Source organism: Tachypleus tridentatus, chromosome 1, assembly GCF_004210375.1.
Source record: "Tachypleus tridentatus isolate NWPU-2018 chromosome 1, ASM421037v1, whole genome shotgun sequence".
Lineage (NCBI taxonomy): Eukaryota > Metazoa > Arthropoda > Merostomata > Xiphosura > Limulidae > Tachypleus > Tachypleus tridentatus.
In genome coordinates this window covers 25,070,962-25,084,524 of record NC_134825.1, presented here as the reverse complement: position 1 = coordinate 25,084,524, position 13,563 = coordinate 25,070,962, and the positions used below count along the sequence as shown (strand labels likewise).

General features: G+C 31.8%; 1 protein-coding gene across 1 annotated transcript; it reads right to left on the bottom strand.

Moving 5' to 3' along the window:
• Positions 1–620: 620 nt before the first annotated feature.
• Positions 621–12,192, bottom strand: LOC143244638 (cytochrome P450 3A19-like). The gene is made up of 9 exons (XM_076489678.1): positions 12,069–12,192; positions 8,676–8,815; positions 7,419–7,569; positions 7,020–7,083; positions 6,225–6,330; positions 5,837–5,928; positions 4,994–5,134; positions 3,411–3,573; positions 621–1,591 (listed from the first exon to the last, which is right to left on the bottom strand). Coding segments are annotated over exons 1-9 (945 nt in total). The 5' UTR covers positions 12,070–12,192; the 3' UTR covers positions 621–1,504.
• Between the last annotated feature and the right edge of the window lie 1,371 nt (positions 12,193–13,563).

The following is a 13,563-nucleotide window of genomic DNA, read 5'->3' as shown; positions in this document are numbered from 1 at the left end:
ATAAATAAAAAAAATAAGTACAATTCACAAAGTTTGACATTCACGTAGGTTTACATACAAATCTTTTGTTTTCATTTATATATTTGATTATATTACTCGTACTTTACAAGTGTTATAATATTCTTCAGGAACGCATACAGATTTTTATCTTATGTTTAGAATTGTTATTTGTATATTACATATGTCTTACAAAAGCTGATAAAGTTTCTATAGACTGATTACAGCTTCTAGTTTCCTTACTCAAGCACACTTTTTTACAACATTTGTCATATAAAGGATGCCTATTTAACTATCCTGTGTTTTCTTTCGTTTCTCATAATTCCATCCATATATGTATGATTTTTTATCGTTCTTGAAAAAATTAATGTCACTTATATAATTTTAACAGTATTTATATGTGTGGAAGATGTTATCGTTACCCAGGATACTGTTACTTTGGGGCACACAGTATTCTGAAGGATCATAATATATATGTCGTTTAACTTCACATTATTTTTTTTAAAAATCATATATTATATTTAGTAATTTACATTACACACTTTTATATTCTTGCAAAATTCTAATTTAACTTCTGTGTATGTTTTCATTTTGTTACAAATAAATATGACAGAACAATGATGTGCTGTTTGATTTAACTGTTATTTAAAATAACAATATTTATCATTCACTTGATGTATTTCTCATAAAACTTTGACATAAACCTCTGTCTGATGTTAACATTGTTGCTTGTTAGGAAGTACAAAGGTCACTCATGTGATCACTCATAGAAACAGAGCAGGCACTGACGTTCAGACGGGTGTCGTCATCATCTCCAGTGGCATTATTGTTTGGCTTCACATCGATGAACTATGGTGGCACGTATATCAACACTCTCTCTGTCTGCAATCTTTAATAGCAAAACACCCTCTGACGATACTTCCTGGAATTATGACGTAATTTTTTTCTGATGACTTTATTCTTTGTGGGGTTTATAATTCCATTTTCTCCACCTCTCTTCCTAACATCTAAGATGGACGTTCATGTAACACCCTCTGGCGTCGTGCTGGGCAATAAGTGCATTAACTACTGACACATTTCTAGCCAAATAGCTAACACCACAATGTGTTTGGTGTTTTAATAAAATATAACCCCAAAATGCATTTTCGCTTCACAACTATTATTCTATGAATTATTGAAGTAATATAATAAAGCTAAAATTGCAGTATAATACTACTGAAAGTTTTAAGTCTTATTTTTCTAAGTCATATAGTTTCAAAAATATCAGTTTAGAGAACTTTTATTGATTAAGGTAAAACCTAATACACATCATATCTCATTTGAATATTGAATATTGGAAGGTACGAAGTATTTCAAAGAGATAAATGAGAATCGCACTTTGACAAAAATATACGTAAAAGTGTACCACAAACTCAATATTCAATCCTATTTAAAACATTTTTACACTGCTTATTGAACATCCAGTTGTAGACTAGCTTAAGAAAGTTTATGTTGGTGTTTTAATACGTCATTTCGGTGAATTTCTTGGGACAAATTTTACAAAAACTCCATTTGCAGGATTCATAATATTCATACCGAGTTTGACGGTCAGTTTCTGATAGAAAAAACAACAACAAAAACATTATTATAAAGAATTGTATTTTAACTTTAAATCAGTTTCTCTATATATCTTTTGTGCTTGAATAGTTAAAAAAACAAAAGTTATTCTACTGCAGAATTCAAATAATTTGCAATCAATGGTTTATGAGTGTATTACGCAAAATCAGTTGTAAATTATGAGAGGTTTAATGTAATGAAGTCAAAGTTAACATATATTTATTTGATTAAACGTATATACTCGATTAATACCATCAAAATAGTAAAATTATATATGTCAACATTCAAATAAAACCATTTTAACTTAGGACTTGACCAGTTCCCAAACAAATATTTTCCAAGAAGGTTATATCACCTTGGCCTTTATCTCTATGGACACGTTGCATAAAATTAATTATCAATAAAGTGTACAATTACAAGTTTTAAAAGTAAACTTATATTTATTTGAACGTAAATTCCAATACGCTAAAAAACGAAGAAACACCAAAGATTAGAAAAATTCACAAGCATACTACGTACATGTGATTGTTTGTTTGTTTTTTGAATTTCGCGCAAAGCGACTTGAGGGCTATCTGTGCTCGCCGTCACTAATTTAGTGGTGTAAGACTAGAGGGAAGGCAGCTAGTCATCACCACCCACCGCCATCTCCATCTTTTACCAACAAATAGTGAGATTAACCGTCACATTATAACGTCCCAACGGCTGGGAAGGCAAGCATGTTTGGTGCACGCCTTAATACGCTTGGCCATGCCTAACCCGAACATATGACAAAATAATACTAATATATCTCTGTATTACTATACATATTACATAATAATACTGATCTATGTGTGGTACTACATATAAATCACACAATAATACTTATCAATGTGTATATTACAACGTATATATTTCACGAAATAATACTGATCTATATTTGTATCACTCCTATATATATATATATGAAAAAATAATACTGAATTATCTGTGTATTACTTCATATATAACATGATAATATTTATTTAACTGCGATAGCATATCATGCCTGAAAAGTTAAGAAAGAATGTAATAATACCAAACGTCATAAGCTACTGTAGTTGTTCGCTCTATATATCGTACTGGATTTGTTAAAACCTTTATTATAAATTTCGGGCAAAAATGACCTTAAAAATAGACTTCTTGAAACAGCACTCAAAACCTTTTTTTTCGATAGCTGAGACCATCCGAACATTGACAAGAAGCAAAAGAAAGAATTTCACGATTGTTAGACAAGATTAGAATTTGTCCTTTTTTGGTTTGTTTTTAATTTCGCGGAAAGCTGCACGAGGACTATCTGCGCTAGCCGTCCCTAATTTAGCACTGTAAGGCAGCTAGTCACCACACCCACCCTCAACTCTTGGGCGACTCTTTTACGAACGAACAGTGGGATTGATTGTCACATTATAATGTCTCCACTAGCATGTTTAGTGTGACAGGGATTCGAGCTCACGACCCTCATATCACGAATAGAGTGCCTTATTCACCTTGCCATGCTGACCCATTTTCTGAAAACATCATTATTATTGTCTTCGAAATTTTAAGTTGAAATGAAAGCTGAGTTACACTGTTACAGATACACAAAATGTAATATGTTGTTTTTAATGTCTGCTTCTATATTTGACACTTGTTAAAACAGTCAACATAGCATAGCAAGAAGAAAATGTAGATTACCTAGATAAAGTTTATATAAAATTTAAAAATAACATACACTTTTTCAACAGTATCTTATTATATATACATATATATACCTAGGTGTGTGTTTGGTTGGACGTGATAAATATATATTCTGTTATGGTTACCTTTTCTGTTTTCTCACAAGGCATCAAATAGTACTTCTGAACTATTCTAAATATGGCCATCTTGGCTTCTAGCTGAGCGAATCTCATCCCAATACAGTTTCTAGGTCCATGTCCAAATGGTTGCCAAGCAAGTGGATGGTGGTCGTGATTATCAACAGAAAATCTGAAAGATATTTAAAGTTAAAATTTGAGGGTAAAGTGTTGGTAAAGTTGTTTAAACAATAACACTTTTGTGGTATAAATAATATATATATATATAAAGTTACGTTCGCTCAATTTGAGAAACTAAGGAATTTTTCTTCTATTTTGAGCAAAATATTCGATAGCTTACTAAATACAGAATCGATTGTCTGACACAAGTTTATAAATGATATTAAACATAACTGATATGCGATGTCCCATTATAAGTTTCCTGTAATAATTGCATAATTACTACATATTTTCATTTTTTTCTAACTTGAAATAATAAATAGCATAACTTAACATATTAATAAGCAGGAATTTTGAATAAAATATTTTTACTTACTAGAAAACCATTAGAACTAGTAACGAGCATTTCGCAACTGTTTAAGTAGAGTTAGTTCACCATTTTTTAAAATTCTTTCAATATTTTAATTTTCCTTCGTATCGCTATAGATACAAGTTATGGAAGAATGAACGAAGTTTTTGTAAACTGTACAAACTAGTTTATGGCAGTTTCTCGACCTTTCGCCAGTTTACTGTTGTCATGGTTATATTTTCCGTTGAAAGACATATTTTAACCCTTTCGAACGAATGCTACTGATAGAACAAAACCACACAACATATAAAAATAAAATATTAAATACTGAAGTAAAGGAAACTGTTACAACGGAATGTTTAGAACAGCAAATGGCTCCGAAGACAAAAAACAACCTCATCCGTAAAAGGGTCACGAAAGAGGACCTTCCAACTCAAAGGCTATTTCTATAAACATAAGCATATATTTTGCTATTTTAATAAAGTAATAAATAGGAACAAAGAAAAGAAGTCGATTGAAAGTCGCAAGCTTTATATAAAACTAAAATATTTTTCATCACGCGAAATATCGAAGAAACAAGAACAGTGGTAATTATCTTCGGGAATAAACTTGTCAAGTGCCCTCATGTAAATGATGAGGTTGAATAATTACCACTTGCTATTCAAGTAATTTTACCCTATTAACGAGTGTGTTCGTGTGTGTTTTTTCTTATAGCAAAGCCACATTGGACCATCTGCTGAGTCCATCGAACCCCTGTTTTTAGCGTAGTAAATCCGTAAACTTACTGCTGTACCAGTGGTGGACTCCTATTAACTAGATTGTCATAGTTATAATCTTACACACTTTAAAGTGTGATTAAATTAAACGCCATTTCACCACTCGTATCTTGAACCTTTCAATAAAAACGCCATTAGGCTGGCAATTAGATATGTGGCATTATTGGAAAGTCATTTTGTCTTTATTTTGCACTATTATACTGCGTTACCTATAACTTCAAAAAAAATATATAGTGCGTTAAAAGCTGCAAGGTCAGGCAAGGTGAAAAGAACCAAGCAAACACAATGTATATTTTTGTTGTAATTACCTTTCTGGATCAAACGTTTCATGGTCTGGCCACAGAGCTGGGTTATGATGAAGGTGGTAAACAGGAACCTGTACAGCCGTTCCTTTTGGAATTTGAATGGATCCATATGTTACATCTCTATTTGCCTCACGATTAACAAACCTATTAATATAAAATAACGAATTCTTACAGCACAACCGTAATTGCCAGACAAAAAACGAAATCCCACTGAGATTCTAGCATGGTAACCGACACATTATTCGTTCTTTTACGTTATTTTTTGCCGTATAATTCAGTCAAATTGACCACATTTTGATAAAACATGTTTAGAATATTATTCCTTATTCTCCTGCCAAGAATGATCCAAGTCCGTTGATAACAAACGACGTACGGACACATTTTCGTATTTTTTGAGAGCTGAATATGACGAAAGCTGAGTAACGTGTATGAACTCTACTGAGTGATCTTCTAGTTCGTTCTGTATTTGTATAAACACTACATTTGACCACCCATGACTTATAGTCACACTGTCTACATTTATGTCACTATTTCTCCCAGACTGTAAATTATTCATACATTTCACTACACAACTACGAAGTTTATGACTCTTAGTGAACCTATAGTTTTTACAGTTTCAATTAACCCAATAAAGGAAAATGAAAGCAGAAAACACCATGTTCTCTATAATTTAATGTGTTCTATATAATTTAATGTAGTAAATCGCTTAGAAATACCTACTATTTTTCTTTTGTTTTCCATATCGTTGGTATAAGACATATTTCATTTTATAGTATTTTTCTCGTATTTGTTGGCTACCAGAAATATTTTGATTTTTATGTTTACGTAAAAATATTCAAAACTTACAAGTAAACTGGTGGATAAACCCGGAGACATTCGCTGAAAACCTGATCCAGATAACGGAGCTTATGGACAGACAAGTAGTCCAAGTTTCCTTCCTAAAATATTACATTTCTGTGAACGTTATTTTATTAAACAAAATACACATTAACTCGATCTTATCGCACGAAATGAATAATCTAAGTTTAATGTACCCTTCATAGAAAAATGATTATTAGCTTTTTAAAGTTAATACTTTACTCGAGATTTCTAGATTATGTGAGTAAATTCATAAGTTTTGTGAAAGTATTTTCTTAACTGTGTTTAAGGTAAGCACTGTTTAGAACAGCTGAAACTTTCAAAATGATATATCACTAACAAGCCAAAGTGGTGAACTGTATTGTAATTTACGTACTTTTCCCACGAGCTCGTCTACCTCTTGTCTTAATTTTTCTTGGACTTTAGGGTGCTGCACCAGTAGGTGTATGGTGTAACCAAGAGCAGAACTAGTTGTTTCATAGCTGAAAGAAAAATATATGTTTGTTGTCCTTAAGCACAATAGATAACCTGTGCTCGGCCCAGCATCAGCATCCAAACTCGATTGAATAAATTTATTGCAGAGACACAGGGGTTAACTTTAATATGAAATGAGTTATACATAAACAAGAAACAGAAGAAAAAATTGAAGTTCAAAAGGAATATGAGCTTTGTTATGCCCTAAAGTTAAAATTATAATAGTAATATATTAAGGGTAATATTATTACATCTAAGTATATGTAACGGTTGAAATAATTATAAAATAATAGTATTATATTAAGGGTAATATTATTACTTCTAAGTATTTGTAACTGTGAAAGTAATTTTTAAAAAGTAGTAATGTATTAAGGGTAGTATTATTACTTAAGTATTTGTAATAGTTGAAGTGATTTTAAAATAATAGTAATGTGTTAAGGGTAGTATTATTACTTAAGAATTTGTAATAGTTGAAGTGATTTTAAAATAATACTAATGTATTAAGGGTAATATTATTACTTCTGAGTATTTCTAACTGTTGAAATAACTTAGTTAATGATAATATACATATTACAAGTTAATATAGTAGATTATTAGTAATGACGGAACTGTTAAACTAATCGCAATTAATATGCCATTACAACCAGCAATATATTGTAATTAATGATAAAATAACCATTGAAAGAACTACAGTTACCCTGCTACTAAAGCCAACATAGCGTTGTACAACACTTCATTGTCAGATAGTCCACTCTTGGAAACTATAATGATACAAGAAATGTATAATAGGTATTCAAATGAATATAATACTTTTATGAAATTATGTTATTAATGAATATTATTTTACTGATATCTGCAAATCAAAGTACATATAACACGTATCAGGAGTTTGTTCTTGTCTTAACCTCAGCAAACATTAATTTTACTGGTCACAACATTACCCGAAGAATTACAGTTAGAAGTTTTTAGGGTTTCATGGACATAATTGTTGTCTGTGATAATGTTTCAAGTTCCTCTTTATCAGTTGCTAAAGCCTGGATCACAGCTACATGGAGAGGAAGATGATCATGGTGTTATAACGGGTTATAATAAATACCATTAAACTGGTCGATAACATGTGTACTTTCGTCAGGGTTTGATTTGTGTGTTTCTTGTCCAGCGGTTAGTTGACTCCCTGTAACCTTCGTAACGTTGACACTGATGTTCTGAGAGTCCATCATTAACTGGAGAAGATCATTCCGTCGTTTCTATATAAGAATAATAAAAAACAATCCATTGTTACCGTTAGCAACACTCTAGTAGTTTAGGCATAACACATATAAGAAACTATAGTATTTTCTTTTATATCATAATCTATTTTCTTAGCCTAAAGTTTTTCTTTGCGATTAACTTATGATTCGCAGATACTTAAAACGTTTTCGGACAAAGATCAGTATTCTAAGGCTTAAGTTATTTATATTGAAACGAATTAAAATAAGCATATCAGAAAATCTCATGAAAACAACAGTCGAAATAAAGTTGTGGTGGAACGGGATGTATCAGAACCATGTGTGAAGCTGAAGTGTTTTCATATTATGTTTTAATTCTTTGTTTACGTGTAAGGTATATTTATTCAAGCTAAGAACGATATATAAATGGTTTTCCATATATAAAACATTATCTTTGTTTTATTCAAAAAATAATTAGTACTGATTTACATTAATTCCTCCATTTATAGTAGTTAACGTAGTATATTCGTTTGTATGATTGTTAATAAAGTATACGCAAAGCTACTCGAGTGATTCGCTAAAATGATAGATTACAAAAAAGGCAATAAGAAAACACCGTTCACTGCCAATGAAAACACGGATTACCTGACTGTTTTGTTTGTTTTTGGATTTCGCGAAAAGCTAATCGAGTGCTACCTGCGCTAGCCGTCCCTAATTTAACAGTGTACGACTAGAGGGAAGGCAGCTTGTCATCACTACCCGCCGCCAACTCCTCGGTTACTCTTTTACCAACGAATAGTGGGATTGACGGTCACATTATAACGCCCCCACGGCTAAAAGGGCGAGCATGATTGGCGCGATGGGGATGTAAACCCGCGAGCCTCAGATTACGAATCGCAAGCCCTAATCTACCTGGCCATGTCGGGCCGATTGGCTGACGCATTATCATTTCTCAATGGTTGACACGGGTATAATCGGTGAGAAGATTCGAACCAGAGATTACGAGTCAAATGTTTTAATCACTATGTCTTAGCAGCACAATAAATTCGTAAAAGGCTATATTAAACCTAGTTCTAATGTTTTTTTAATATAAGCGTTAATATAAGGGTTAGCTAGTTGATGGCAAAGTATATTTTTACACATACCGCTGGATCAGCTGCTCGTGATTTCATAACTTGACGACAAACCTCCACAAGATCGAGAAATGGATTGGAACCATTGTTCCAAAATTTATACTGAAGATATCTGATATTTCTCGTGAACCAACCAAAAGCCGGAAACGACACTAAAACACAACCATAAAATTGTATTAAAGAAATACGACAAAAATCATGTTGTTTGTGGTAAACTATTTAAATAACATTTTATCTAATCAGTTTTATTTTTCAATTGTGTTTATAAAAATTAGATATAATTAGGACGTAAAATTATATAAAAATCATTAATGAACATTTGGAACGATAAATAGGTGGCATCTTTTTCGCTTATTTTGATGCTGTTAGGTCACAGTATCTGCCTTTTTTCATGCATAGTACTTTTTGTTATGAATCAAAAGGCAGCAGTAGTAAATCCAGCAATTCAGACTGAATAAAAGAGATCGCTAGATGGGTGCAAAGGGAAGATATCACTTTAGATGACGAGATCATATTTCCAAACGTTGTCATCAGTGTGGACGTCAATGGGAACTTGTGACAAGATCGCCATTACAGGTGGTCATGCCGTCAAAAGTTTTAATTAAAAGGCGTGTTGTTGGGGGCACGTTGATAGGACAACAAAACAGGCAGCCGTTAATCTATAATATTTGTCTTATCATGCCGATAATTAAATAACTAAATCGTCCTAAAAAGAATGCTTAACAGTAATTCATTAAATCAATTATATTTACTTCGTCCTAAAAAGGACACTTAACTCTCATTCATTTATAATTAATTCAGGAAGTCAATTTATATTAATTTGTCGTAAAAAAAGGATTCTTAACCCTAATTCATCAGATAATTAAATTCCGTGTCCTATAAGAACAGTAACTCACTCAAGTGCTTAAAGATTTTCAGTGATATTATAACTTGTCAATAGCAATATTTAATGTAACAATATCACTGTTATATGCATTTTACCACACACCCATTACATATGTCTTTAGGTTTATATTGCTCTAAAAGATGCGATATCATACAATGTTTAAAACTTTAACTTTATTATACATTTTACATCGCCAAGGAAACGTTTATCATGTAATAACACTTTTTTTGATTTGCATGAAAGTATTTGGTTGTCCATAAATAAATGTCGTTTTTAAACTACAAAGTTTAGAAGAGTATAAACCAATGTTGTAAAACATGATTTAATCAAAGTAAGCTGCCTTGTTTTAAAGTGTTTATTGTTCTAAAAGTTGTCAAAGTGCTTGAAAAAAACGAAAATTTGTAGGGGAAGGATAGGGGAATAAGGTGGATGAGGTAGAACCTCGATTCCCAATTCGTTCAATATTTGGAGCGTCATCCTTGACAGGTCTTATAATGCCGTTTTTGTTGATTTTCAATCAACTCATGCGGAACCCACTTATCCAACGTTTTAGTTTTTCCAATCGCACTCAGGTAATGTCGAAACCTCTACGGTCAGTAAGAGAACCATAACCGAAAGTCTGGCTGATGTTCCAGGTAGTTTCGATAGCTTTTCGTCTATGTTTGAATTAATAGACGAAAATCAGACAAAAGTCCTTCTTGTTTTTGTTGCCTTGGGGGTTGGGAAACTTATTCTGAGTAGAGTTCAAACAGCAGACAATTAAGACGCCTTATGAGCGACAAACGTTGGATTAAACCAACCAATGATAAGTCACTCAATATTCAGCTTGTAAATATCATCGTGCGAATTCCAACATTTATTTCTGGACAACCTAATAACTTACACATCTTACTTTATTCAATGAGAAGTATTAATTATTATATGAAATTTGCTTACCATTTTTATTTCGTAAAATGATGTTGTATTAAATGAAATTTATTCTTTTAATTATCAATCAAATGTTTTACATCATACAGACATCAAGCCAAAGACATCATATATTACACTATGTAACAAAATTTTTACTTTTCATTATTCCCGGACAGAAAGTGTTATTTACCAATTGCTTATGCCTAACGTAACTGGAAAAGACCTATTTTTATCTTCAAACTTTGTTTTTTTTAACCTGGGAACGTATAACGAAAACACGATGGGAGACTATATTTGCGGGGTGATACGTGAATTTGTTTCACATTACAGTAACAAATCTGGAAAAACTCTTCACTTCTAAACATTTTTGTATAACTTTAGTATAAATACATGTAAATCTGTTGTTTTCTTTACACCTTATGTTAATGTAAATATGCAAATTTGCCCGTTTTTACGTAGAAAATAGGTTAATTTCTAAAGTTCATTATCCAGATCACAAAAGCAAAGTTTGAAAGGAATAATGGCCATTTTCTGTACATTTACAACATAAGCAATTGAGAAATAACACTTATTAAAAAGGAACAAAAGTTGTGTTACATAGTTTTATTTAATGTAATATGGTCCCGGCATGGCCAAGCGTGTTAAGGCATGCGACTCGTAATCTGAGGGACGCAGGTTTGCATCCACATCGCGTCAAACATCCTCGCCCTTTCAGCTGTGGTGGTATTATATTGTTACGATCAATCCCACTATTCGTTGCTAAAAGAGTAGCCCAAGGGGTGGCGGTGGGTGGTGATGACTAGCTGCTTTCCCTCTAGTCTTACACTGCTAAATTAGGGACGGCTAGCACAGATGCCCTCGAGTAGCTTTGTGCTTTATTAAAATAAAATGTAATATGATACATTTTGTTCCGCGTTTGCAATAAATGTGTGAAAATTTAAATGCCCTTAAAAGGAGCAATATCATGCAATACTTAAAATTATACTTTGACTTTATACAATATTTTACATCGTCAACAATACGTTTATTATACAATAACAGTTTTACTGATGTGTGCCAAAATAATTTGTACATATTTTTAAAAGGCGGATTTTCACATATCCATAATCACTATTATTTCTATACGAAGTTAATTACAATACAGCAACATTATTTGTACAAACTATCAACGTCCAGACTTAATTGTGTTAAAATTCTTTATTTATAATTAATAATAAATTATTCACTTACTGCATCTGTCCGTTTGTCAATTTCAAACGTACAAAAAAAAAGTGAAAGTATGGGACAAATTAATTTTTAACCATTTAATGAATTAGTATTAAGCATCCTTTCAGGATTCTTTAATTAACTAATTATCAACATGATGAGACATGTATTGTATGAGTAATGGTCGCTTGTAAGACCGTCACAAACATCCTTCTATCTAATGACAACATTTGGACTCGTCATCTTTGACGACATCTTCCTTCCCTCGGTAGAGAGTACGTTTGAAGTGTCAGACCTAACACTGTTAAGCAAATGTTACAAATTTAAACAATTTCATACACACTTTCTCCACTATAACAAATTTATTAAAACTATTATACACACCAAAATACCAAAACTCTTACTGTGAATGAGGAAAAGCAACGACTGTATTGAAGTACCGAAAATTACTTTGGCATGATGGATTAACTCGTGTTACATCGGATTTTTCTGAACATGTGCGTCAATTCCTAGACCACATTTAACTATAACGTCCATAGTCATGGCCTGGAATAGCTTATATACGTCTAGATAATTTTTTTGTCTAGAATATTCCTCAATATTTTTTAATAAATCATTTATAGATTCATCCATAGTTTGTGCCATCTGGTGAACGAAAAGAGAAAGTTATATTTATAAATAAAATAATTCAAAATACTACACAATATGGATATATGTTGTAAATAAATACACGTGAATGTACATCTTATTCTTATCTGTGGGTTGAAGAACAAAGCATTACATATCAAATTATACATTTTCGTTAAATATCAAAGTGGGTGTTGGAATATTCTATTACCAAGATCAGTAAAAATTAAGTGAAAAATATGTAATATAATTTACTGTAAGACGGATTTATGAATCGCTCAAAAATATTCAAATAAATATTTAGTAAAATATATTTCGTTCTACATTTGCCTGAATACTTTCTTTTTTTACAAATATATTGTTTCTAATCTTTGTTTGGTCGACAGAATAAACAAAAATATTCACGTTTTTCATATGATTGTAATGTTAACAACTGATTAAAAGTTACTTTTGTAGAATAACGGTTGTAACCTTTGTTGCTCAAAAGAGTTGTTCTTTGTTGGAATTATAAACAAAGTTGTTTATGTGGCTTGTTAAACTACTTGATATATTTTAAAGTATGCTCAGGATAACGAAATTAAAAAAATATTACTTCCTCTGAAACAGCATTAACTTATTCCAAATCCATTGTTGGTTTCTGGTTAAATAGAAGGGCACACAACGGAATATCTATACTGTATACACCCAAGGGTATGAAAACTTGTAGTTTAGTATTATAATACTTGAAACTTTCAATTGATCTATTGAGAAGATATTGTGGAGCAATGAATAGCCTTAAGGAAAATGAATGAGGTTATTTTAATGTTAAGCAACCGTTTTATTTTATAAAAGGGTGAAATTTGATTGCATGTTGTGTGAATGAACTTTCTAATTGTGAACTGTGAAGGATAGTTAACACGTGTTTAATAAACTGTTACAGGTGGTGTTTGTCAAGTCTTTGTCTGGATGTAAATATGCATTTGAGCTAAGGACACACGAACTTCTTAAAAAGAACTGTATTTTATAGTTGTTCTAAAGAAAACATCTGCGGATATTCACAAGTTGAATAAAGTTTTTAATACTTACTGTTTTAAGTTTCATGGTAGTGAAGGAAGGGGTAATTACACTTCTAACTCTCTTCCAGCGAGTTCCACGCAGGAAAATTATGAAGTCGTTAATAGGTTCTCCGGGTTTCTTTGGAGGATCTAATTCAAAAATGACCCTAAAAACACAGTGATGAAACACGATGCAAAAGTAACACCTTGAAGAAAACCACAATTTTCAGTTATTTCA

Bases quoted from the DNA above. Each gene is read 5' to 3' on its own strand.
- LOC143244638 (XM_076489678.1), bottom strand. The intron at 7,570-8,675 runs GTATGTGTAAAA...ATTCTTATATAG, and splicing joins CACGAGCAGCTGATCCAGCG to AAACGACGGAATGATCTTCT. The intron at 3,574-4,993 runs GTAATTACAACA...AATATCTTTCAG, and splicing joins GAAACGTTTGATCCAGAAAG to ATTTTCTGTTGATAATCACG.